Genomic DNA, 22,577 nt, shown 5'->3' on the forward strand with positions numbered 1-22,577 from the left:
CCCCCTCTGTGAGACACAAAGAAACCTGATTATCTAGGCCCACCTCAACCTGAATCTCTCCTTGCCCTGTCAGGCCTGGATGGATAGGACAGACTAAGCCCTATCGTATCAGGTCCCGGATATCTCATAGTCATTGCAAAAGTTTGGGGCAAACCTGCGGATTTCCTGGTAGACAATGGAGCAGAACTCTATGCCTTAAAAAGTCCCCCATGTCAAACAGTTACCATCATCAGGGCAATTGGGACTCTTGCCTCTCACCCTTTCTGCCAAGCACAAAATTGCAGCCTGGGAGACATCTCACCAAACATGAATTACTGTATAAGCCAGTCCCCATTTCGTTTCTGAGAAGCAACTCCCCTTCGAGTTAGAAGACACTGTCTCCTTTGCAGCAAGCCAGTCAACCTCCCTCTCATTCAACCCTGTACTTTCAATTTTGACTGTTCCCTAAGAGAAAGATGATGCCTGCATCAGCCTGAGACAGACAAGTGCAATCTTGAAATTCTAAAAACTCTCCTCCCAAAGATATGAGACAAAGACTTGCCTCCAAGCCTAGCCATCAACCATGCCATCTCACTATGACCACCATTGCTGTCAGATGTCACAAGAGGCACAAACAGGCATCAAGCCACATAGCAGTTGAAGATCCTTGACTAAGCCAGCAGCACCTTTTCTCCAAGACAACCTATTTCTCTGTCCCCTCCTGCTTGCCATCATGGTCCCCTGAGAAAAAAATAATAGATTGTCAAACTGCTAAAATAAACCTCTATTTCCTGTAAAGCCAGCTCAAGATCACCCAGCTGTCAATGCCCATGCAATTGTCCTCCACATTCATTGCCCCAGTCTTCTGCCACCCATAGCCTGCTGGTACACTGGCCTGGACCTAAAGAATGCCTTCTACTGGGTGTGGTGGTGCACTCCTATAATCCCAGCACTCAGGAGGCTGAGGCAGGAGGATTGTTGGAAGTTTGAGATCAACCTGAACTACAAAGTGAGCTCAAGGCCAGCCTGAACTGCATAGTGAGATACTGTCTCAAAAAGAAAAAAAAAAAAAAAGAATGCCTGCTTCTGCCTTCAATTGACTCCTGTCAGACAGTCCCTTTTACAACTGACCTGGACTCAACTTCCCTAAGCTTCAAAAGATTGTTTCCTTCTTCTTTCTCCTTTTGGGTACTGGGAATCAAGTAGGACCTTGCACTTTCCAGGCAGGTGCAGTGACACTAAGCTATATCCCTGATAAACTTTGTTTTTTAAAAAGCATTTCTGATTAATGACAAGCAGATGTCCCCTATGGACAGTTGCCCCAAGAGAGCAAAACAATCAATCCAACATTTGACCAAGATTTGATGAGTATCCGAGGCACACTAGACACTCTCCTAGCTTAGATGAACTCCCTCACTACCTTGCCAGAGTAATGTTAAGGACAGGCCTGAATTATGTCTCCTAAAAGCAATTTAGGAGGGGCTGGGGGGTTATAGCCCCAGCGCCAGGCGGTTCCTGTCACGGATGGACGCGCGCCCCCTGGTGGCCCGAGCTGCAGCCGACATGCCTGCGTGGGTACGCAAGGCGGGCGCCACACTGCGCCTGCGCCCCAAACGGGGTGCGTCCGGGGGCGGAGCCTTCCTGGGGAGGGGCGCGGCGGGGAGGGGCGCGGCGGGGCGGGGCGCGGCGCGGCGCGGCGGGCTGGCAGGGCGGAGCTGTGTTCAGAGGTGGCCAGGCTATAGTTGTTCCAGGTGCGATGGGGCGGGGCTCGGAGGGCGTCTGGAGGGGTCCGGGCCTGGGGTTTCCTAGTACCCTTCCTTAGGGTTTTGCAGCAATCCAGCGCTAGAAGATTCGTTGAGGGTGTGGGACTGGACGGGGATTCTGGTCAGCGGGAGGCCCTGGGTCTTTTCTGAGAGGGAGGAGCCCCGGAGCGTGCCGGGGTATTCAGCAGAGGGGATGGCCTGGGAGCCAGGCGAGGGGTGGAGGCTCTGGACGCCGTTGGGCGGGGCGTAGGGCGTGAGGCGTGGACTGAGGTCGACGGGCTAATTCCGTAGAGGTTCGGGCCAGACCGCGGATTGTAGCTGGTAGTTGGAGAGCGGAAGAGTAGCAGCCTCCAGGGAGGGCCTCGAGGGTTTTCGGGGCCTGAACCTTTAAGATTATGGGAAAAGGATGTGCTCCCTAGATTGTTAAATTGTTCACGAGTCTGTGTGAATTGTAAAGGGTATGCAGAAATTTGATGCCATTTATTATGTGTCCCAAACACACAGAATACTTGTACTAATCCAGAAAGGAAGAAATAAAATTTGTGTTTAGAGAGGTGCAACCAGGGGCCAGGGATTTAGCTCAGCGGCATAAGTGCCTGTTTGCCAATCGCGAGGTGGTGAGTTCAATCCCTAACACCAAAAACCAAAAACCAAACAAAAACAAAAAACAGGTGGCAACCAGAATGTTAACTGAGAATTCTGGTCCTAGGTAGTTTCTCTTGATGCATCCCCTGACAGCTCGCTAGCCATTAGTGCGCTGGACTCTGGAGACAGAAGTCACAGACAGTGGCTTGCCTTATGCCATTGTCGTGGAACACCAGTCCCAGGTACAACTCTGTTCGACTTGATAGGATCTGTCTTGGAGCTGGCAATACAAATAGTGATCTTACTCCAGCACTGCAGGTTAGAGACTGGGTATAGGGTACTGCACCACCTCCAGTGACTCCAGATAAGGCAAGCTGTGCTTGGAAGTCACATTAGACCTCTGGTTGGTTCTCTGTGGAGCTGCTCCGTGGCCCTACAGGCTTTGACCTTACCCTATGGGGGGACACCCGTGATGGAGCAGGTGATGCTTCACTGACAGTGCTTGGGCTGCTGAAGGGTGGGTCCCACACAGCGCTGTGGTCATTTTCAGGTTAGTTCTAAGTTATCCATTCATAATCGGGTGCTCTTCATATGTGCTTCCTATACCACTGCCCTCTGTATTGCAGGTTGGCAACCTCATGCTCCACATCAATGGAGAGTCAACACAGGGCCTTACCCATGCCCAGGTCTTGCAGCGGATTTGTGCTCGAGGCCCCAGGCTGTGCCGTGGGCCCAGGTGGCCTCCTGACAAGGCTGAAGGTCTGGAAGGATCCCAGAAACAGGGTGCTACCCTTTCCAGGGACAGGGTCAGGGATCTGTGAGGGGAAGGGAGGTCATAGCAGAGGCTGGGAGACTGAGTGGAAAGGGTTTGATGGTCTCAGTGGGAAAGAGTTGCGATTTGGGTTATGTGCTATCTCAAAAGTGGAGGCAGGCAGAAAGGACCCTTTCTCAGGATGGGAATTTCAGAAGGAAAGTTTTTGAGGTATGAGGAGAAGTGAGGAGGGAAGTGTCTGGGGTACAAGTCAGTGTTCAGAAGGATCTTGGTCCTTGGAGAGGCAGGCAGAATGGGTCTCAGCCGAGAGACAGAGAGAGATCTAGTGGGTAAGTTCTGAGAGACAAAGAGTCTACAAGTGAAAGGGTTGAGAGTTAAGGAAGGGAACAGTCAGAGGTCATAGATAGGTTCATATTCCCAAAATAAAGGTCCCAGGGTTGATCTCTTGTAATTGTGGGGTAATTTCTTTTCGTCTTTTTGTGACAGGGTCTTGTTATGCAGTTCAGGCTGGCCTTGGGCTCACTTTGTAGCCCAGGCTGGTCTCAAACTTGCAACAATCCTCAATTCTTCTTTAGCCTCCCAGATGCTGGTATTACAGGTGTGAGTCACTACACCTGGGTATAATTTTTGAGAGGTGCTTTTTTTTTTTTTTGGTACCAGGGATCAAACTCATGACCTCACTCTTGCTAGGCATGCACTTGTGCTGTTGGGTTGTATCCCCAGCCCCAAGAGAGGCTCAGTTATAGAGGAGGGAGGGGAATGGGGAAAGGTGTGAGGATCACTGAAGGGTAGGTAACTCCAGGCTTTGTAGGAGAGGTTTCTTCAAGGGACGAGGTCTCCCACAATCCTTGGACTCTCCCTGCTACTCACTCAAGAGCCCTGATTTCAGTCCCCTATACCAGCACCCACTCTAAATAGTTGTGCTGCTGTCCCCAGATCGCAGCTCAGATACTGGAGCTCCAGAGAGGAGGTCTCAAGTGTCAACCTTTCCCCAGTACACCACTCTCAATCCAACAGGACACCTAAGACCCGGGTCAGCCTGGAGCCTAGTGTAGAGGCAGTGGCAGATGGCCCCTCGCCTCCTCCTCCAGAACTCAGGCAACCAGACAGCAGGTTCTCCAGGGCCCTGGTTGGTGCCGAGCTCTGTCTGAGAGGCTCTAGTAGGCACTGGGGGTCCCGGGGGCCGCCAGAAGGCGAAGGTACTAAGTATACCTCAGACTGCTCAGTGCTTACTTGCTAGGCGAAGGTACTAAGTATACCTCAGACTGCTCAGTGCTTACTTGCTAGGGTCCCACTATCTCGACAACTGTTTCCTCTTAGTTGGATCCCAGCTCCCTCGGAGCAGTCACACCCCCCTCCCTCCAAGACCTCCCCCCTCCCCAGAGCTTCTGGCTCCAGGCGGAAAAAGTAATAAAACAAACTTAAACAAACCTATCCTGTCAGAACTCGCCTGGTGCTTCAGGCGGGGTGGGGCTTCCCCATCCACCCTAGAAAGGAGGGGGTGGATTGATCCGGCTTTCAAAGGCCCTCTTGGAACCACTGATGAGCCAGCTGCCTGTTGTTTCTTTAGTGTTGCCACATGGTTTCTTCAATTCTGCCTGTCCTCAGCCCCACGTACTTGCTCCACATTTCTTTTTTCCTTGCCAATTCTAGCTCCTTCTCCACTCATTCATTTCACTCATTTGGAAGTGTTGAGGGGGGTGTCGCACATTATTGTGTGTGGCTGGGAATGCAAGTTGGGCCTGTAGTGGTACAAAGCACCAGTGTCCCCACTGTCCTTGCTGGAATCACTTCAGACCCTCAGCTGACAGGGCATAGCAAGTCTAGAAGCGTCTGGAGGTTTCCTTTGCCAGGAGTCTGTGGTCTCCCACTTCTGGCCTGAAAGGACAGTTTTTGCTGGCATGTAGGCTGCCACCCTCAAAACACAGGCTGGGGCTCAGAAGCCCCCTTGGGACTGAGCTGGGAAGGTGTGAGTCAGCAACCTGGGAGGGCCAGGCTAAAAAAAAAGCCTGTTAAAACCTTTGGGTAACGCCCCTTTTCCTTAGATGGTAAGGAACTTCAGCCCGGCTGGTGTGTACACGCCCTACTCTGGCTGTTCCTGATCCTGGGAGAGACGCGCAGTTTCCCCCACCCTGGGAACCCAGATCCACGGGCAGGGAGGCTATGGCCAGCGGGACTCCAACCTGGGTAGCCCTGCTGGCCAAGGTCAGAAATGCTTGGTCACCTCTGCTGTCACCACATCCTGGACACTTGATCCCATCCCCGCCCCCCAAGGAGGGAAGCTGTAGTCAGAAGGGAACTGACAACTTTTGCCCCTATGGGAAACAGACTGGTAGGGGAGAAAGAAATTAAAGGAGTGTGAGTCTGGAGTGGCACTGTAAAGCTGGAAGCTGGGGTATGCATGCTGAAGAGATGAACACTGGAAAGTTTAGCTGTAGACATTGTGAGAGCATGTTCAGGTGTCCAGCTCCCCTTGACTCAGAGGTCGGTGGAGGTGTGGCTCGACAGATGTCAGGAAGGGGTAATAGAGCCCCATTCTCATAAACACAGTCACACCCAGGCAACTAAAACTAGGAACCCAGCGTCCATTTAGTCTTACCCCTGAAAGTGTCTTACTGCAGTATTTTTATCTAGTTACATATCTACTCAACAGCCCTGATGTGTCCATTTCACAAGAGGAAGAAACCGAGGCCCAGAGTGTGCAAATAGCTTCAGGTAGCAAGCTAGATTTAATTAAATCTTGAAAGCAAGATTTAATTAAAGCCTGATTTTTCTTCTTTGAGACTGTGTCACTATGCAGTTCAGGCTGGCCTTGAACTCACAGTGATCCTCCTGCTCCAGCCTCCCATGTTCTGGGATTACTGATAAGTTTTTAATTGAACCTCAGTTGTATACCTTGGATTGGAATAAGTACTATAGTGATGCTTGGGGAATGAGATACATATTTCTGTCCTTGTGCAGCTGATGTAGTGAGGATAGGTAGATGTCCTACATGAAAGACAAAATGAATAAGTAAAACATTTCAGAGAAAATGAGTTTATGAAGATAGCAAAAGGAGGTTATGTTGGGCAAGAAGGTGGTGGGTTGCTGGTCTCTTTGATATAGGGCTGCAGCTTGAATGACCTGAAGCCAGATGAATGATAACTAGGGAAAGGTACAGCAGTGATAACAGCAAGTATAAAGGCCCTGAGGTGGCCAAGTTAGTCCAGAAATGCAGGCATTCCTTACAGCATTGAAGAGCAAAGCGGGGTTCATTCTTTCCATTGTTTAGTCACTCTTTCACAATCTGGACTGAATATGTGAATCTGTTCCTTAGTTTTGAGGAACCCTGTGTTTGGGTGGGGGGAAGCAGACAGGCCTTGGGATTGAACCCTCCTGGACTTGCAACTATGATTCTCTCCCTCATGCGATGAAAATGAAATCAGAGTTTAGTCTGGAGAATGTATTCATCTGCAAATGTCAACAATTTTGTCATCCAGCCTTATATACCAAGAACCATTCCCATATCTTGCTGAACTACCAGCAATAAACTTGTATTCCCTCCCCTGTTTCTCAGCCATGGGTGGACTGCTTGCCAGAACCAGCAAACTGAGGCCCAGCATTTACAGCCAGGACTTACCTGGAATTGCAAAAGGCAGGATCAAACCCTGGGCTGCCTGGCTGCTAACGGTATTTACCGATCAGCTGGATGCTCACCAGGTCCTGTTCTCGTTCAGCCTTTGCACCATCGTGGTCTCATTTTTGTCACTAAGAGGTTTATTCACATTCTACTACCCCCCCAACCTAACTCCTAGTGTGGGATATTGAACCCAGGGCCTTGTACATGCTAAGCAAGCACTCTATCACCTAGACATCCTCACTAAAATGCCCAGGATGGCCTCACACTTGTAACTGTCCTGCCTCTAAGTCTCCCCACACCCACTATCTTCTATCCACAACTCCAAAATCCAAAGTGCTCTGGAAACCATCCCCTTTCTCTTAAGTCTGATACCGATCTGACCTAACGGGAACAATTTAAATACTTAATCCATCTCACTGTGAATGTTCACACTTTTCCTTGACGAAATAATTTTAACACCCCAGACATCAATGAGAATGTTAAGTAATATACCATAAATGCACCAGGAAGACTTTCTAAACTATTCCAAATCTTGGAAACATGCCTGGTCCCTAAGCTTTTCGGGTTTAAAAATGGTCTCAGCCCTTTTCCAGCTAAGGAAACTGAGTCACACTCCCAAAGCCAGACTCCCGCGGTTCTAATTTGGGGCGGCAGTACTTTGGAGTTTGAAAACAGTGATCTGTCTTTCTAGCCCCATTTCTGGGGCCTGGAGCTGCCCAGCACTTTGCAGAAGAGGTCCCCCCAGGGGCTGTGCAACAGGCTCCTACTGTCCTAGGCAGGCGGGGCGAGGGGGCTTCCGGGGCGGCAGCCACCTGGCCCGGCCCCCTCCGGCCCCGCCCGCTTCTGGTCGGTGTGGTGATTCACTCCCTCCTTTGCCTCAGGGGCCCCCTTCTCGGCCAGACAGCGGGCTAGACGGCTGGGTGTGCAGCGTGCTCGAACCCGCGAGTTTGCAAGCAGAGCCTTTGCGAGTCCTGGAACCCCGGCTCACGCCATGGCGGATTCTGAGCGCTTGTCAGCTCCTGGCTGTTGGGCCGCCTGCACCAGCTACTGGCGCACCCGAAAGGGAATACTCCTGTTTGCTGAGATTGTGAGCGCTGCGGGGCCAGCGGGTGGGCAGCGGCGGTCGGGCGGTAGGGACGCACGTTACGGGACTGTCAGCTGGGAGGCAGGCACGTGGGCCGAGGGCCGGGCTGCGGAGCTCTGGTGCGTGGGATTTCGGTGGAGGTGGAAACTGCGAGCTCAGGGGCAGATGGTGGGGTTTGGGGACAAGGTTGAGAGCTGAGGCGGGGCCTCGTAACTCCAGTGGGGCGCTTGGTGGGGAAGCCCGTAGGACTCCTCAGCGGGCGCGGGGTGGGAGTCCTGGGGGCTGGAAAGTGGGGGGCCTCCCGTGGCAGGGCGTGGCGCGTCCTGGGCACTGTCGGGCGGGCTGGCAGTGCGCCCAGAGGCGGCGCCTGTTGGGGTGGGGCTCGGTGCTCTAGTCTGGCAGGATAGGGCGCCCCACCTTTCGTCAGTTCTTCCTTGCCCTTTTGGCACCATGCTGAAGGTCCTTAACTCTTCCGGCGGCTGGGGAACCTCGGTTCTCCGCGTCCCTAAAAAGTGGGCGCCAATTCTGCTTTCCACATCGAGGTTGAAAAAAAAAAAGTGGGCGCCACCTTTGAGTTCCTTGTAAAGGGGATGCGGTGCCTTTAACTGAATCCTGCACCTCCAGTGTGACTGTCATTGCTTCCCCAAAGGGGTTGCTTGAGGGAACCACACATCCCGCCTGCTCAAGGCTTCAAAATTGGGCCATTGGCGCTCACCAAACACCTAGCAGAGTCTGGCCACTCCAATCTGACAAGGGAAAAGGAAAACAGGCCCCCAGCTCTGCTCCTTATTTGCTGGGTGACCCTGGGCCAGTAACTTTTCTTTTTTTCTTTCTTGCTTCCTTTTTTTTTTTTTTTTTTGAGACAAGGTCTCCCTTTGTAGTCAAGCTGGTCTTCAACTCACTTTGTAGCCCAGGCAAGATTCAAATTTACAGGAGTCCTTCTCCTCAGCCTCCAGAGCGCTGAGTTTACAGGCCTTCATCACCACGCCCGGCTATTCAACCTTTCTTTTTTCGGGGTGGAGGATTGAGACGGGCTCTCACAATGTGGTGCAGACTGAGTTTAAACTTGCTTATGTACCCCAGGCTGACCTTAAATTGTGGTGGTATTCCTGCCTCAACCTTCCAAGTGCTGGGATTACAGAGATGTGCCACCACGCCCAGTTTACGTTTAGCCTCTCTTAATTTTTTTTACCTGTGAAATACAGATACTAGCTCATTACTTTATTGTGATGACTAAGTGAATCAGTACTTGTAAAATTATTACAACAATGCTTAGAGCCCAGTAGCACACAAAAGTACTGTGTTTAGCAATTATTGTATGTCATTTCTCCAGCCCTGATACTCATTTTTCTCCTGATGGTGGACATCAAATCCAGGCTCTTGCACATGTAGGCAAGTACTCTACCACTGTGCTACACCCCCAGTGATGAGAAGTGGTTTTTATTTTTTTTTTCTGGTAGCCATATGGGTTTCAAAATCCCTTCCCTTAATTTAAACCAACCCCAGGGGCCTGAGATACAGCTCATCTGCACAAGCACCTGCCTGGCAAGCACAAGGCCCTGAGTTTGATTGCCAGTACCGAAAAATATAAAATTTTTTTAAAAAACCTAATCCCCTCAAGCTAAGGATGTGGCTTGGTGGTAGAGCTCTTGCCTTGCATGCCTAAGGCCTGGTTTCTATCCCCAGAACCCCCCCCCCCAATTAAATAAATAATATAAAGCAGTCCCCTCAGTCCTGGGAGCTGATGGAAGTTCCCTTCCCATTGTCACCCTTTCAGCTACTGTGCCTGGTGATTCTGATTTGCTTTAGCGCCTCAACAGCAGCGTACTCCTCCCTGTCAGTGATTGAGATGATCCTTGCTGCTGTCTTCTTTGTCATCTACATGTGTGACCTGCATAACAAGATGCCATTCATCAACTGGCCCTGGAGTGTGAGAAGGGAACCGGCAATGGGCAGGGGCCTGGGCAGTGGGGATTGTTTGGAGAGCTCTGGAACCTCACTCACTCTTTTCTCCATGCCTCACAGGATTTCTTCCGAACCCTCATAGCAGCGATCCTCTACCTGATCACCTCCATTTTTGTCCTCATTGAGGGAGGAAACAACACCAAAATTATTGCAGGGGTAAACGTTGTGGTGACAGCTCCAAACTACAGGGGAGAAGGGTTGGAGGACCCAGGGGCATTTCTGTTTCTCCTTCTGGCAGAAAGTGGCCACACTTACTCTGAGGGCCTCTTGGGAGTTCTGGCTTTCGCCATCGTTTATCTCCCACGATCATTTGCTATAAGGGCTGTCTCTTGTCAGACACAGGGCCCTTTGAGAACACACTAGAATGGTATCTGCTATATTTGTCACAAAAAAATTGTCACAACTGTAGTGTGGTATGTCCTCTCCATGTGGGGCCACTGTGTGACTGTCCTGTATTGAGAGGTACTGGGGGATAAGGTGGGGCAGAATCCAGCCTCATGGCCTCTCCTTGTGGCTTTCTGGCTTTGCAGGCTGGGGCTGGAGTCACTGTGCCACATAGGCCAGTCATTAGAATTGGTAGCTACATAGGTCAGAGGCAGAGTAGATCAACCACCTAATCTACTCCCTCCCCACACTCCCATCTGCACCCCCCCCAGGTACTGGGCCTATTTGCTGCACTGCTCTTTGGCTATGATGCCTACTTCACCTTCCCTCTTCGACAGCAAAGACATACAGCAGCCCCCACTGGTAAGTGTGTATGTGTGTTGTCGAGACAGCAGAGTACAAAAGGACAGGGATATCCCAAGGAAAGATATGAATTCCAACTCTGTCCCTTAAGGTACTTAAGGATTTTGTACCAATAAATACCATAAGCCTCAGCATTCCTGTCTGTAAAATGGGCATATAGATTCAGTCAATGCTTTCTTTCTTTTTCTCCTGCAGATCCTACAGATGGCCCAGTGTAGGTGAACTCTCATTTTTCTCTGCAACCTGCAAATAACTCCTCCATTGAGAAAACTCCTCCCCATTCCCACAACACTCCTAGTCCCTTATTGAGGTAAAAGTGCCTTTATTGGGAGAATTTGGTCTTCCAGCTTGCCAAGCAGCCCTCCCAGTTGTGGTTGCCTTTAAGCTTGTGGTTAGGTCTCCCTTTCTTCAGCATCTGACAGGAGACATCGGTCTTTTGTGGACCCACACTCCTGCCTAAGCCACAAAGAGAGGACTGCCTCTAATTTCAGAGCACGCGCTCTATAGGGTGATCCATGGGAAATGACCTTCTCAGTGTGGAAGGTGGTTCTCTGGAGTGGAAAATAAATAATAAACAGTTGCTAAAATCTATATAATGAATAAATTAATCCTTTGACCAAATATAGATAGATCTCAAGCATCAGGAGGAAGTGTTTGGGGGGGCCAGCTGGGGCCAGGAGGCAAAGAAGCCAGGCCTGTTTTAAACATTACTTCAGCGATACAAACAGGAAAATGGGAGGAAGGAAAGGGCTTTATGACTTAGTTTGTGGTGGTATTGTGTGGAAAATGGAGCCCTGTGTGGGGCTGTCAGCTTTCAAGCCACTATGCAATTCTTATCTCGGGCCTGTCGAGGCATCCGTAGCTGAGAGTCCCCAGGGAGCTGCAGGGCTGTGGAGTTGGTCTCGGTTGCAGCATCCTGAGCAGCTGCGGGCTTGCACAGGTGTGGGGGCATTGGGATCCGTTCTCCTAGGAAGAAGCCATCATCCTCGGAGGACTCAGAGCTGGAACTGGAGAGTGAACTGGAGCAAGAGCCTGAGTCTGACTCTGATGCCAAGTCACATCGATGGCGGCCCCGTCTGCTGGAGTGGCTGTGATGATGGTGGTGGTGGTGGTGATGATGTCTGTGATGCCGCCTGCGCCGGCTGGGGGCTCTGGGTGGGGGACTTCGTGGCCTGCGGCGCCAGGCAGGGGGTGCACTCAGGGTCCGCCGTGGACCTCCCTCGGACACCAGTGGGTCTCTGAAGCTGACTCGTGGGGTGCTGTGGCGACCAAAGACATTATCTTCCTGGCACAGGTCCGGTTGTCCAGGAGACTCCAGGGTTGGCTCTGGAGCACTTCGGAGCCCAAGTTCTGGCATGGAGTGGCGGTGGGGGGCCCCTCTCAGAAATCGGGAGGGCTCCTCCGGGCCTATAGCTGGGAGAGAAGAGACCAATTGACTCCCTGTATCTGTTCCCCTGGTTTCCCTTTCATGAGACCTGAAGAAAGGCCTGCTTTCCCCCACTAGGACGAGGATCCTGGTAGCAGGTGTCAGAAATGGGCAAGGAGATGCAGAGGTTTTATTCTTTCTCTTGTCTTTTTTTGTGAGACAGGATCTTGCTGTGTAGTCCAGGCTAACCTTGAACTCACTATGTAGCCCAGGTTGTCCTCAAACTTGCAGGGATCCTCCTGCTTTAGCCTCCCAGAGTGCTGGAATTACAGGCATAAACCCCCAAACTCGCCAGGCTGGAGCTGGGAGTTTTTGAGGTCTGGTGCAGAATACTGATTAGGGAGAGGATAAGAAGGTAAAAGTACTGGGGCAGGGTTGGTACGTGGGGCGTGGCTTGGGAATGGGAAAATGGTTTAGGTGGAAGGGGCGTGGGGAGTGCTGGAGCAGATTTGGTTTGCAACAAAACAGGCCAGGCCTGGGTGCAGAGGGTGGAGGATGACTTTTGAATGGAAGCAGAAAGGGCTCTGGCAGGGGTTAGTTGAGATAAGGGTAGGGCCCTGTGTGGAAGGGAGCCAGAGGACCAGGATTTCCAGGGTGGATGTAGTTTAGGCTGGAGAATAGGCCTGGAATGCAGTGGGGAAGGAGATGGGGCCAGCTGCAATGAGTGAGGGGTCTGTGCGCAGGAGGGCAGGCTGCTGGCTGGGCATGAGTCTCACCTGACGTTGCCTCTGTGCTGGTGCCTTTGGTGGCTGTCTCGGACCTCCCCTCCACAGCAGTGAAAGAGGCTGTGGAGGCTGCGAGTGGGGCCGTGACAGTGCCTGAGCTCCAGCTTCGTCGGCCTGGCCTTGGGGCGGTGGGCTCAGACCCAAGGCTGCAAGCTCGAGAGCAGAAGATTAGGCCGCGGAGGGGCAGGAAGGGCCGGCCGAGCAGGGCTCGACCACAGCGACTGCAGCAGAAGCAGTGATCTGAGGCGTGCCAGTGCTGGCCCTCGTAAGCCATCTGGCCCTGGTCCAGACCTGCGGGGACCAACGTGGGGGTAAACTGAGACAAAACCACCAGGCAGACTCTGCACTCCTCCTAAATGGGGCCTTTCTTATGCAGAAGTGAGGAAAGTGAGGCAGGGCACCCAAATTTGCTTCTCCCTTCTGAAATGCGGCTCTTCTCTGGAGAAAGCAGGAAACTTAAGGTTTGGTCTTTACCCTATGATTCCCCATCCCTTCTTCTGGAGTTTGGCTGGTAAATGTTTCCCTCTCCCTCCTCCCTTTCTTTCCCAGGATGTCCCCTCCAGGAGTGGAGGTAAGCATTGGACTGTAAGATGTAGGCCAGGCTTAGCCATTAAGGGGTGGCAGCTTCAGGTAGGTGAATGAAAGGCTGCACTTGAAGGGAGGCTTAGATGGTAGGGGCAGAGTTTAGGTATGGGTTGTACCTAACCTAAGCTGATAGAGAATAGCACATAGGTCAAGGCAGTAGAGGCAAGGCTTATAGCATGCTTGGCTGAAGGGTAAAGGTGTGTAGTGGTAGCCTAATATGTGACTGGGATTTACAAAGAACATCACAGCTGGGAGTGCGACTTGCATTGACGGGCACATGGGCCTCTGGTGCAGGGACTGCACTTCGAAGGCAGAGTGTAGTGGAGGCCAGGTGGGCTCCTGTGGGGTGTGGTTGTAGCTCAGCTAGCCATGCATACCTCCATCTAGTCCCACAGTGTTCACCCACCAATGTGCTCCCCACAGCCATCACAGTACTCGGCATGGCGGGCCTCGTAGCAGGCGCAGCAGTGGGGGCGGCTCTGACGCATGACATATCGCTGCCCTCCTAGTGAAGCTTCGCACTCGAAGCAGCAGAAGTGACCCATGTGCCAGTGCCGGCCCTCAGCCTCTGTGCACTCAGGGGAGAAGATGATCTGGAGGGTGCAGACCACCGATGGCTGTCAGAAGGGCCAAATCCTGGCCATGCCTACCCTCCACTCCCACCCCTGGGCAGGAAGGCACAAACCTCATCGCAGGCCTGGCAGCGTGGGCGCAGGCGCTCAGCATGGTGCCGCCCACAGTACACCTTGCCAGCATGGTAGAAGTAGATGAGGTCAACAAGCAGTTCCCGGCAGGTGGTACACACAAAGCACTGTGGGTGCCAACAGGTGCCCAGGCCTGCACGGCTTGCAAACACTGCGATGTCCCCACCTCCGATCTGCTTTCCACACTGCCAAATGACAGAGAGACACTGTCACCATCACCAACATGATCAGATTGACTGATGGATCAGCCAGGTATTTCACATGCGAGTCTTCCCCATGGTGAACTTTTGGGATTGCCCCCATCTACCGGGTAACTTTGAGACAGCTCCCACCTAAGGGGGGGGGGTGATTGTACACAGACTGTACTCATGGGGGAAACCACAGACAAGTCCAACCCATCGTGGATGGCTTAAAAGTAAGCCATCTCCATAGGGGACTAAGGCAGACATTGAAGCAGGCTGGCCCTGCTGGGGAGCAATAGACACAGCACCATCCAGCAGGACCTCAGCCACAGACCTTCCAAACAGTGTGTTCTAAGAACAGAACCTACCCATTAGGGAGGGACTTGGGGATAAATTCCACCAACTGCTCAACTCGAAAGACAGGCCGCTGCTGAAAATTACTTTTGTTTTCTGATGTGCAGACGGAACCCAGGGCCTTGTACATGCTAAGAAGGCGATTTACCACTAAGCCCACCTCCAGTTGGTGGGTCAGTTCTTAAGGACAAGTCCTGACCACAAAATGACCAAAGAGCCCATGCCAGGAGTCCACTGTATGAAGGGGAGGAAACCACACAAGATATTCCAGTCCTCTTTGAGACAAACTACGTTAAGATCCAGGAACAGGTCTTGTCCACTAGGGGGCGCTAAATACACATCCAGTCCACCAGAGGGAGTCTGGGATTTGAGTGCCAGGCCTGGGCTCCCCAGGCTTCTAGGCCTTCACTCACAGAGGCCCTCCACACTCACTTCCTCACAGATGGCCCCAGTGATGGTCACTGGGAAGATGCGTACGGTGCCACGCCCCAGATTCTCCCGCTTCCGCTGCTGGCTGAAGGCTCTGAGCTCTTTCTTCTCCTCCTCTTCCAATGCTGTGCAGTACTGGGCCTAGGGGGAGTAAAGGGTCTTCCAGACTTCATCCACTCCCAAGGTTTACTTCTAGCCTCTGTAGAGGTGTGGTCTCCTGCATGAAATACCTGCCCCTCACCTTTTGCTAATGCACAGCTGTGGTTTTGTCAAGGGATGTCACCTGCTGGTCTCCTGGCTGTCCAGATCTCTCACCTTGGTTCAGCTTACTTTTGTTCCTCTGACCTGCTAATATCTCTAGCTGCCTTGCATTTGTGATTGTACCTGGAATGCCTTCCAGTCCTCCTTTTGTGGTACTGAGTATTGAACCCAGGGCCTTCCCACTGAGATGTATCCCTAACTCTTTTATGATTTTAAGACAGGGTCTTGCTTTAAGACAGGGTCTTTTATGGTCTTTTATGATTTTAAGACAGGCTGGCTTCACACTTTTGATGCCCCTGGCATAGCTTGCTAGAGTGCTAGGATTCCAGGCATGAACCACTAACCTAGCTTCTATTTACTTTACAGCAAAAAATATTTTTTGGTGAAAAGTAAATAAAGGTCCACTGTGTAGTTTAGTTGCTTTTGGGGGGGGGGTGTACCGGGGATAGAACTCATGACCTCACGCTTGCCAGACCGGTGCTTATACCACTGAGCTAAATCCCCAACCCTCACTGTGTAGTTTAGGCTGGCCTTGAACTCACTGTGTAGCCCAGGCTGCCCTTGAACTCAATGTGCTCCTCCTACCTCAGCTTCCAAATTGCTGGGATTACCTGAGTGATCTACCATTTGTGGCAGTCTGGTTTTTTGGCAGGGTGGGGGGGGTATTTTTCTAAATTGCCAAGGTGAGATTTGAACTTGTGATCCTCTGGTCTCAGTCTCCTTCTGGCCCTTGTTTTCTCTCCTCACCTCACTGTCATGTGGAGGCAGCTGGTGCAGCAGTTGCTTGATCCTATATTTCTCTCCAGGACTGTTGACATAAGGGACCTTGTCCTCTGGAAGGCAGCTGAAAAACTGGTATACCTGGGAGGACATGATGGGTGGGAGAAAACAACTGAGATTAGGGGTGAGCAGGGATGCAGTGACATAGCTTCTCTGAGAGAATTAAAAGTCCTCAGAAGGAAACTTTTGACTCCTTTTCCTTCATTCTTAAAGCTCCCAAACATGTTGAGCCTTCCCTCCATGTGTGAGTCCCTTCTTTTTGTCCTTTTTTCCCCCTTGGTACTGAGGGTTGTACCCAGGGTCTTCACACTGAGCTACATCCCCAGCCCTTTTTAAATTTCTTATTTTGAAAAAGTCTTACTAAGTTGCTAAATTCCCCAGGCTGTGCTTAAACTTGCAGTGCGTCTGCTTCAGCCTCCCTGAGTGCTGGAATTACAGCTATGTGTCACCATGCCTGGTTTATCTCCAGCCCTTTTTATTTTTTGAGACAGAGTCTCACTAAACTTCCCAGGCTGGCCTTTAACGCACTCATGACCCTCCTACCTGGGCCTCTTGAGTAGCTGGGATTACAGGCTTGTGCGGCTGTGCCTGGCCTGGCTTTCCTTATGTCTTGCCCCCCCAGCCCTGCTCCACTTTTCTCCTTTCCTTTACTGCCAAACTCCAAAGAGCTGTAAGCACTCAAGTGTGCTGCACTCTTCATCCTCTTCTTTTCTCCCTACCCCGCTCCAGCCACGCTCCTCCCACCCCAAAACTGTTAAGGCCCCTGGGGTCATTAATATTGTAAAAATCATTGTTAGGTCTCATTCTTCATTGAACTTGATCACTGTAGCTCTGGGCCAGCAGAGCACTCTCTCTTCCTGGGAAGTTTCTTCCCCTGGTCCCCAGGATGCCTCCAGGTCTGGTTTCCGTATCTTGTTTGCTATCCCTTCTCTGTCCTGAATGTGGGAAGGCTTGGTGGTGCATACCTGTAATCCCAGCACTCAGAGTGGCTGGGGCAGGAGCACTGAAAGTTCAAGAGCCCAGTTCTTGGTCCTCTCCCATGTCCAGCTTCACCTTAGGAATTGCATCTAGCCTCATGGCTGTTTATAGCTATCAGGTAAGGAGTTAAAAATGCATACCTCCAGCACTGGGACTTTCCCTTTGAGAGGTTACTTAGATATCTAAGGGACACCTCAAACTCCAGTGGCCAGAACCAGGCTTAATACTCTTACTATCTTAACTTGCTCTTGCCATGGCCTTTGTTGTACTAGTGAACCCACCCAACTCTATCAGGGTCATCTTTCAGTCCTCTCTTTCTCTTACCTTCACAAGCCAATCTGGGCTCTGCTTTCAAATTATATCCAGAATTGGGGCTGGGGGTGTGGCTCCGTGGCTCAGAGCACTTGCTTAGCACAATCCATCCTCAGCATCACAATCTCTGCACTCTGCAATGGGACTCACTAGTTCCACAGCACTATCACCAGTCACCTGGACCACTGCCATAGCCTCCTTTTCACTGTTCTTGCTCATTCCTACTGTCTGATACAGCAGCCAGAGATCCTTTTCTTAAATCACAGGACAAATCCCTTCCCCACTCTGCTCACAGCCTTCATGTAACTTCCCCTTTATTATATGTCAAAAGTCCTCTCCATGGCCCCGCCACCTCTCAGACGTCATGCCCAACTGCTCCCCCTGTCACACTGCTGTAGTTGTACTGACCTCCTCACTTTTCTTCGCATATCTGTGACAAACACACCTCTCCCTCTGGGCCTTGGCATTGCTACTCACCTGCCTGGATCATTCTGACCTTAGATAACTGCCAGGCCCACTTCTTCAGGTCTTTCAGAGCAGTTCAGACAGGGCATCCCCATAGAAGCTTACCTGAGCACTCTGTGTACAATTCCAGCCTTGGTCTCTGTCTTTCTCCCTTCCTCCTTTCCCTGACATTTTTTTGAGACAGGGTCTTGCTAGTAGTTCTGGCTGGTCTTTGGCCTTGAACTCACAGTGATCCCTCTGCCTTTAGCCTCCCAAGTGCTGGGATTGCAGGTGTGCACCACCACCAAGCCTCTCTTCTTCCTTGCTTTAAAATTTTATTTATTTATTGTCTGTTTTGAGACAGGGGTCTCGCTATGTGGTTCAGGCTGGCCTTAGGCTCACTTTGTAGCCCAGAATGCTCTCAAACTTGCCACAATCCGCCTGCCTCAGCCTCCTAAGTGCTGGGATTACAGGAGTGTGCCACCACTCCAGGCTTTATTTATTTATTTTTTGAGGCAGTCTCACTATGCAGTTCAAGTTGGCCTGGAACTCAAGTGAGCCATCTTCCTCAGCCTCCTGAATGCCGAGATTACAGGTGTGTGCCACCACACTTAGCTTTTCCCTGCTTTTTTGTACCATAGCCTTTATACATCTGACATTGAGTTGGCCTTCTTTATTGTGAGTTCCATACTGCAGTTTCAACCAACTTTGAATAAAAAATATAAAATACTGCATTTGAAGTGAAGTTGTACAGATTTTTGTCAATATTCAATAAATAATGTAACTTTTTTTGGTACAGGGGATTGAACTCAGGACCTCACACTTGGCAGGCAGGCACTTATGCTGCTAGCCCTAACAATGTAACTATTTACATGAAAGTTTTACTGTGTTAGGTATTTTAAGTAATCTAGAGATGATTTAAAGGATATAGAATAGAGATGTAGTAACACACATATTATTCCAGTACTTATAAGGCTGAGGCAAGAGGATTGCATGTTTGAGTCAGCCTGGGCTACATAGAGAGTGTAAGGCCTAGCCTGAGCTATATAGTGAGACTTTGCCTCAAAAAACAAAAATAATGAAATAAAACAAAAAAGAGAAAAAAATACATAGGGGATTGAGTGTATGAGTTATATGCAAATATTGTACCATTTTATATAAGGGACTTGAGCATACACTGATTTGGCTGTTTTTTGTTTGTTTGTTTGTTTTTTGGTACTGGGATTGAACTCACGGACCTTGAGTTTGCCAAGCAGGTACTTATGCCGTTGAGCTAAACCCCCAGCACCAGGACTGGTTTTTGTTTGTTTGTTTGTTTGTATGTTTGTTTTTTGAGACAGGATCTCACTATGTAGTCCAGACTAGCCTTGAACTCACAGCAATCCTCCTGCCTCAAAATCCCAAGTGCTGGGGTTATAGGTATGCACCACCACCAGGTTTGTTTTTTTTGAGACAGGGTCTCACTACATAGTTAAGGCTGTTCAAGCCCATGCTGGCCTTGAACTCATGGCAATCTTCCTTGCCTCAGCTTTCAGAGTGGTGGGACTACAGGTGTTTGCCATCATGGCCGGCTGGATTTGGTTATCTGTAGAGGGTCCTGGGAACAATTCCCCAAGGATATCAAAAGATAAATATATGCATAGTCACAGGTTTGTTTATTGTCTGTTACTCTTTCAGGAATCAACCTCTTGCCAGGCATGGTGGCACATGCCTTAATCCCAGCACTCAGGAGGCTGAGGCAGCAGGATTGATAGGAGTCTGAGGCCATCCTGGGTGCTATAGTGAGTTCAAGGCCACCCTGAACTACATAGCAAGATCTCTTGAGAAAAAAAAAGGAATCAACCTCCCTGTGGGAATATGGCTTACTTTCTTTTATTTACCGCAGTGTCCTCAGTGCCTAAAACAGTGTTTGGCATGCAGAAAATGTTCAGTAACTATTTGCTGAATGAATAAATCAGTGGTCTTGTAGGATAGGACTGGGGTGGGTGAACAGGTCTAGTGATCACTCAGAGTTCTTTGTGAGGTGTGGTGGGGTGACTATCCCTCTACTAAGAGGGGTTAGGACACTGGAAATGTTTTGTATGTGTGTGTGTGTGTCTGCGTGTGTGCCCACTGGAGAATGATAGTGGGTGGCTGGCCTTTGGTCACCTGCTCGGGTTTAAGGCCAGGGGGCACCCAGGCATATTCTTCTGAAGCACAACCCGAGTCATCGTCAGAGATGGAGTGGCGCTGGAAGTCCGAGATTAGGCGACACATGATGCGTTCCAAATCCACAGGCACTGTGTGCACTGCATGTTCCTCCCTCGGGCATTTGCAGTGTTGGCAGATCTTTCTTTGGGGCAAGACAGTAGGTCAATTACTAAGGAATTGCTTATCTGGACCCACCCTGCTTCCTCAGCAGACCAAATCCGGTTGAAAGGCAGGACATGCAAATTACAGGGCTCTGCGCCTGGGCCTAGGGTCTCTGGGCAGGCCATGGAGATTAGAGCCCTGGCAGTGAGGGGCTCAGCTTCTAGCTGACAGCAGAGCTGTAAAATCCGCTGAGGGAACTGGGGGATGTGGCCTAGGAGCCTGGGCTGGAGACTATGAAGGGGCGGGGCTGTGGGGTCTCAAGGACAACCCCTAACCTTCCAGCTTTGAGCTTGGGTCACACTCTGGGCATTGGGCCTGAGAGGTGAGACTTGGGGACTGAGCATGGAGTTGAGAAGCTCCCCCTCAAGGAAAGGTTGCTAGCTTTTCAGGGAAACTGATGAAGCTCTGAATTTGCTTGTGTGTTGGGGGGTGGTGATCCTGTGGGACTGTTGGGTCTCTCTGAGGCCTTTTATGAGCTTCTGGGTGCAGGGATCCAGTGGTTATAGGACACTGGGCCTGAGACAAGAGTTCTGAGCCTAAGAAGGAGGCTGAGGGGAGGAGCACATAGATGTTGTGAGGGCCAGGGAAGGAGGATCTCCCTAAGGATGGGACTCCAGCCTGGGGAGGACTTTTTGGGGCTCTCCTGCAAATGTAACTCTAGGCAACTTGTCAGGGGCGGGGTTCCTCAGCTGAGTTTGAGCCTCCTTTTCCCCTACCGAGGTCTGTCCTGGGAGCTCCAGCTCTGGCCTAGGGGCGTAGCCTGAGCTCAGGCGTTTCCTCGAGGGCGGGGCTCTGACAAAGGGGACGGGTTGGGTGTGTCTTACCTCCACCCGTGCAAGAGGAAGCCCGGGCACTGCTCTTTGCAGGAGTTGCAAGGTTGGCCCCGGTCTGGGTCGTCCCCTTCTGGAGGCTGTCATGGGTGAGGACGGATGCAGGGCCAGGCAAGTCGCAGGGGAAGGGAGAAGTCAGCGTTCGCTCCTCCAACTGCCAAGCCCACGACCTGCCAAGCCCACGACCGCACGCTGGGGCCTGTCCCACCAAGGCAACGCCTGGCACGCTGGAACACGCCTGGAGTGCGGGGGGAGGGGCACAAACGAGCCGGCGACGGGGCATCTGAGGCTACCTACCCCCGTTTTGTACGCCCCTCCCCATTGCTCTGCCTGGGCTGCTGCCCACCTCAGCCTCAAACATCTCTTGCCAGCCTTCAATTCTTCCGTGCTCAAACACCTCCAGAATCAGAGTATTCCACCAGAGATGAGTCCCTAATCTAGGCATCCCCTCTCAGGCCTCATCTCCACTCAGGAAGTCAGCGTACTCTGTTGCCCTGGGTAGGAGTCTGGGACCCCATCCTTCCTTGGGATCACCACAAGAACCCCACTCTTCCCTACAGAAGGCTAAGAATCCCTCCCCCAAACCCTAGTATCATTCTCTCTTACCTAAAGAACCGATCCTCCCCAAGGATCTTGGAAGGCTGCTGCTCCATTCAAAAACCTCCACACCAAGCAAGACCTTGGCATTTACCCTTCATATCCTAGGACTTCAATTTTCTGGACTACCAAAACCCAGGCCCCACATTTGCAGGTCAAAGGCTCCCTTCAAAGAAAAAGACTCTCTTCTAGGGAGTCAAAAGCTCTCAGACTGGGACCTGGGATTTAGCTCAGCGGCATAAGCACCTGCCTGCGTGAGGTCGTGAGTTCAATCCCTGGTGGTGGTGGTGGGGAAGCTCTCAGGCTCTCAAGACTCAGATGGAAACCTGGAACTCCTTTGACCATAGGCATTTGGGTACCCTAGGAGTGTAGGACTCCACCATTCACATTATATTTCAAGACATGGGGGTTCCTTACCTGAGAAACTCAGGAGGTCTCTGCTCATTTCAACACCCAGAGACTAGTCTTTTGGCCCTCCGAATTCCCTCCCATGATTCACAGGAAAGGGGAGCCCACCAGGTCACAAGGGTGCTCATAAAGGCATGGTGGTGGCACACAGCTGTGATTCCAGCATTCAGGGAGGGTGAGCCAGAGGATCGTGGGCAAGTTCAAGAGCAGCCTGGGGTTACATAATGAGTTCAAGGCCAGACTGGGGTTATATAGTGAGTTCAAGGCCTGCCAGAACTACATAGAGACTGTCTCAAACAAACAAACAAATTGTTTCAGGAGGTGATTAGGGAGCTGGGGCCACCATATCTACACATTCCTGTAATTTTACACCTCCAGAAACTCCAGCGTCCAGGTCGAGGAAAAGCTGGGATGGGGATTCCCCGGCCTGCGACGCTCCTCCTCACTATCCCTGCGCCCCCTCGCTAGGACCTTCTCAGTTTACCCCTGATCCCCACCGCTGCCCTGAGTCGCGCTCACCACACGCCCGGAGCGGCGTCTGCGGGATCCACGCGCGAACATGGTTCGTCCAGACAGGGTCAAGCCAGGCCGGGTCAGGCGAATGGAATCCGCCAGGCCACCGCGCGTCTGGTCTGGGTGCTGTGTTCCGTAAACCTGACACCGGCGTGGGAGGAGCGCGTCCTGCTGGGCCCGCCC

At 51.4% G+C, this 22,577-nt stretch overlaps 3 protein-coding genes across 5 annotated transcripts; 2 read left to right on the forward strand and 1 right to left on the reverse strand.

Annotated features, from left to right (window-relative positions):
- The first annotated feature begins 1,503 nt into the window (after positions 1-1,503).
- On the forward strand, positions 1,504-6,642 carry Magix (MAGI family member, X-linked). The gene is given in 9 exon segments (XM_063246657.1): positions 1,504-1,730; positions 2,481-2,513; positions 2,515-2,588; positions 2,665-2,846; positions 2,848-2,877; positions 2,954-3,086; positions 3,984-4,197; positions 4,199-4,241; positions 4,243-6,642. Coding segments are annotated over 9 exon segments (999 nt in total). The 3' UTR covers positions 4,306-6,642.
- Plp2 (proteolipid protein 2) lies at positions 1,671-11,118 on the forward strand. Its single transcript, XM_013144346.3, has 6 exons — positions 1,671-1,730; positions 7,600-7,805; positions 9,580-9,732; positions 9,828-9,923; positions 10,424-10,514; positions 10,710-11,118. The coding sequence occupies exons 2-6, from the start codon at positions 7,710-7,712 to the stop codon at positions 10,730-10,732; spliced, it is 459 nt and encodes a 152-aa protein (XP_012999800.1). The 5' UTR covers positions 1,671-1,730; positions 7,600-7,709; the 3' UTR covers positions 10,733-11,118.
- Prickle3 (prickle planar cell polarity protein 3) lies at positions 10,817-22,561 on the reverse strand. Of its 3 annotated transcripts, none has more exons than XM_063245835.1 (9): positions 22,401-22,554; positions 20,871-20,956; positions 19,843-20,026; positions 15,928-16,041; positions 14,923-15,060; positions 13,936-14,139; positions 13,657-13,843; positions 12,657-12,956; positions 10,817-11,927 (listed from the first exon to the last, which is right to left on the reverse strand). In XM_063245835.1, exons 1-9 carry the CDS (start codon positions 22,440-22,442, stop codon positions 11,329-11,331), a joined length of 1,854 nt encoding a protein of 617 aa, XP_063101905.1. In that variant the 5' UTR covers positions 22,443-22,554; the 3' UTR covers positions 10,817-11,328. The 3 variants fall into 3 exon arrangements, with proteins under 3 accessions (XP_063101905.1, XP_063101907.1, XP_063101906.1); XM_063245837.1 differs by having other exon boundaries at positions 19,843-20,022; positions 22,401-22,415; XM_063245836.1 differs by lacking the exons at positions 19,843-20,026; positions 20,871-20,956 and having other exon boundaries at positions 22,401-22,561.
- Positions 22,562-22,577: the final 16 nt, after the last annotated feature.

The sequence above is a fragment of the Cavia porcellus genome, unplaced genomic scaffold, assembly GCF_034190915.1.
Source record: "Cavia porcellus strain 051 isolate PalLab524CR breed Dunkin Hartley unplaced genomic scaffold, mCavPor4.1 scaffold_3, whole genome shotgun sequence".
Taxonomy (NCBI): domain Eukaryota; kingdom Metazoa; phylum Chordata; class Mammalia; order Rodentia; family Caviidae; genus Cavia; species Cavia porcellus.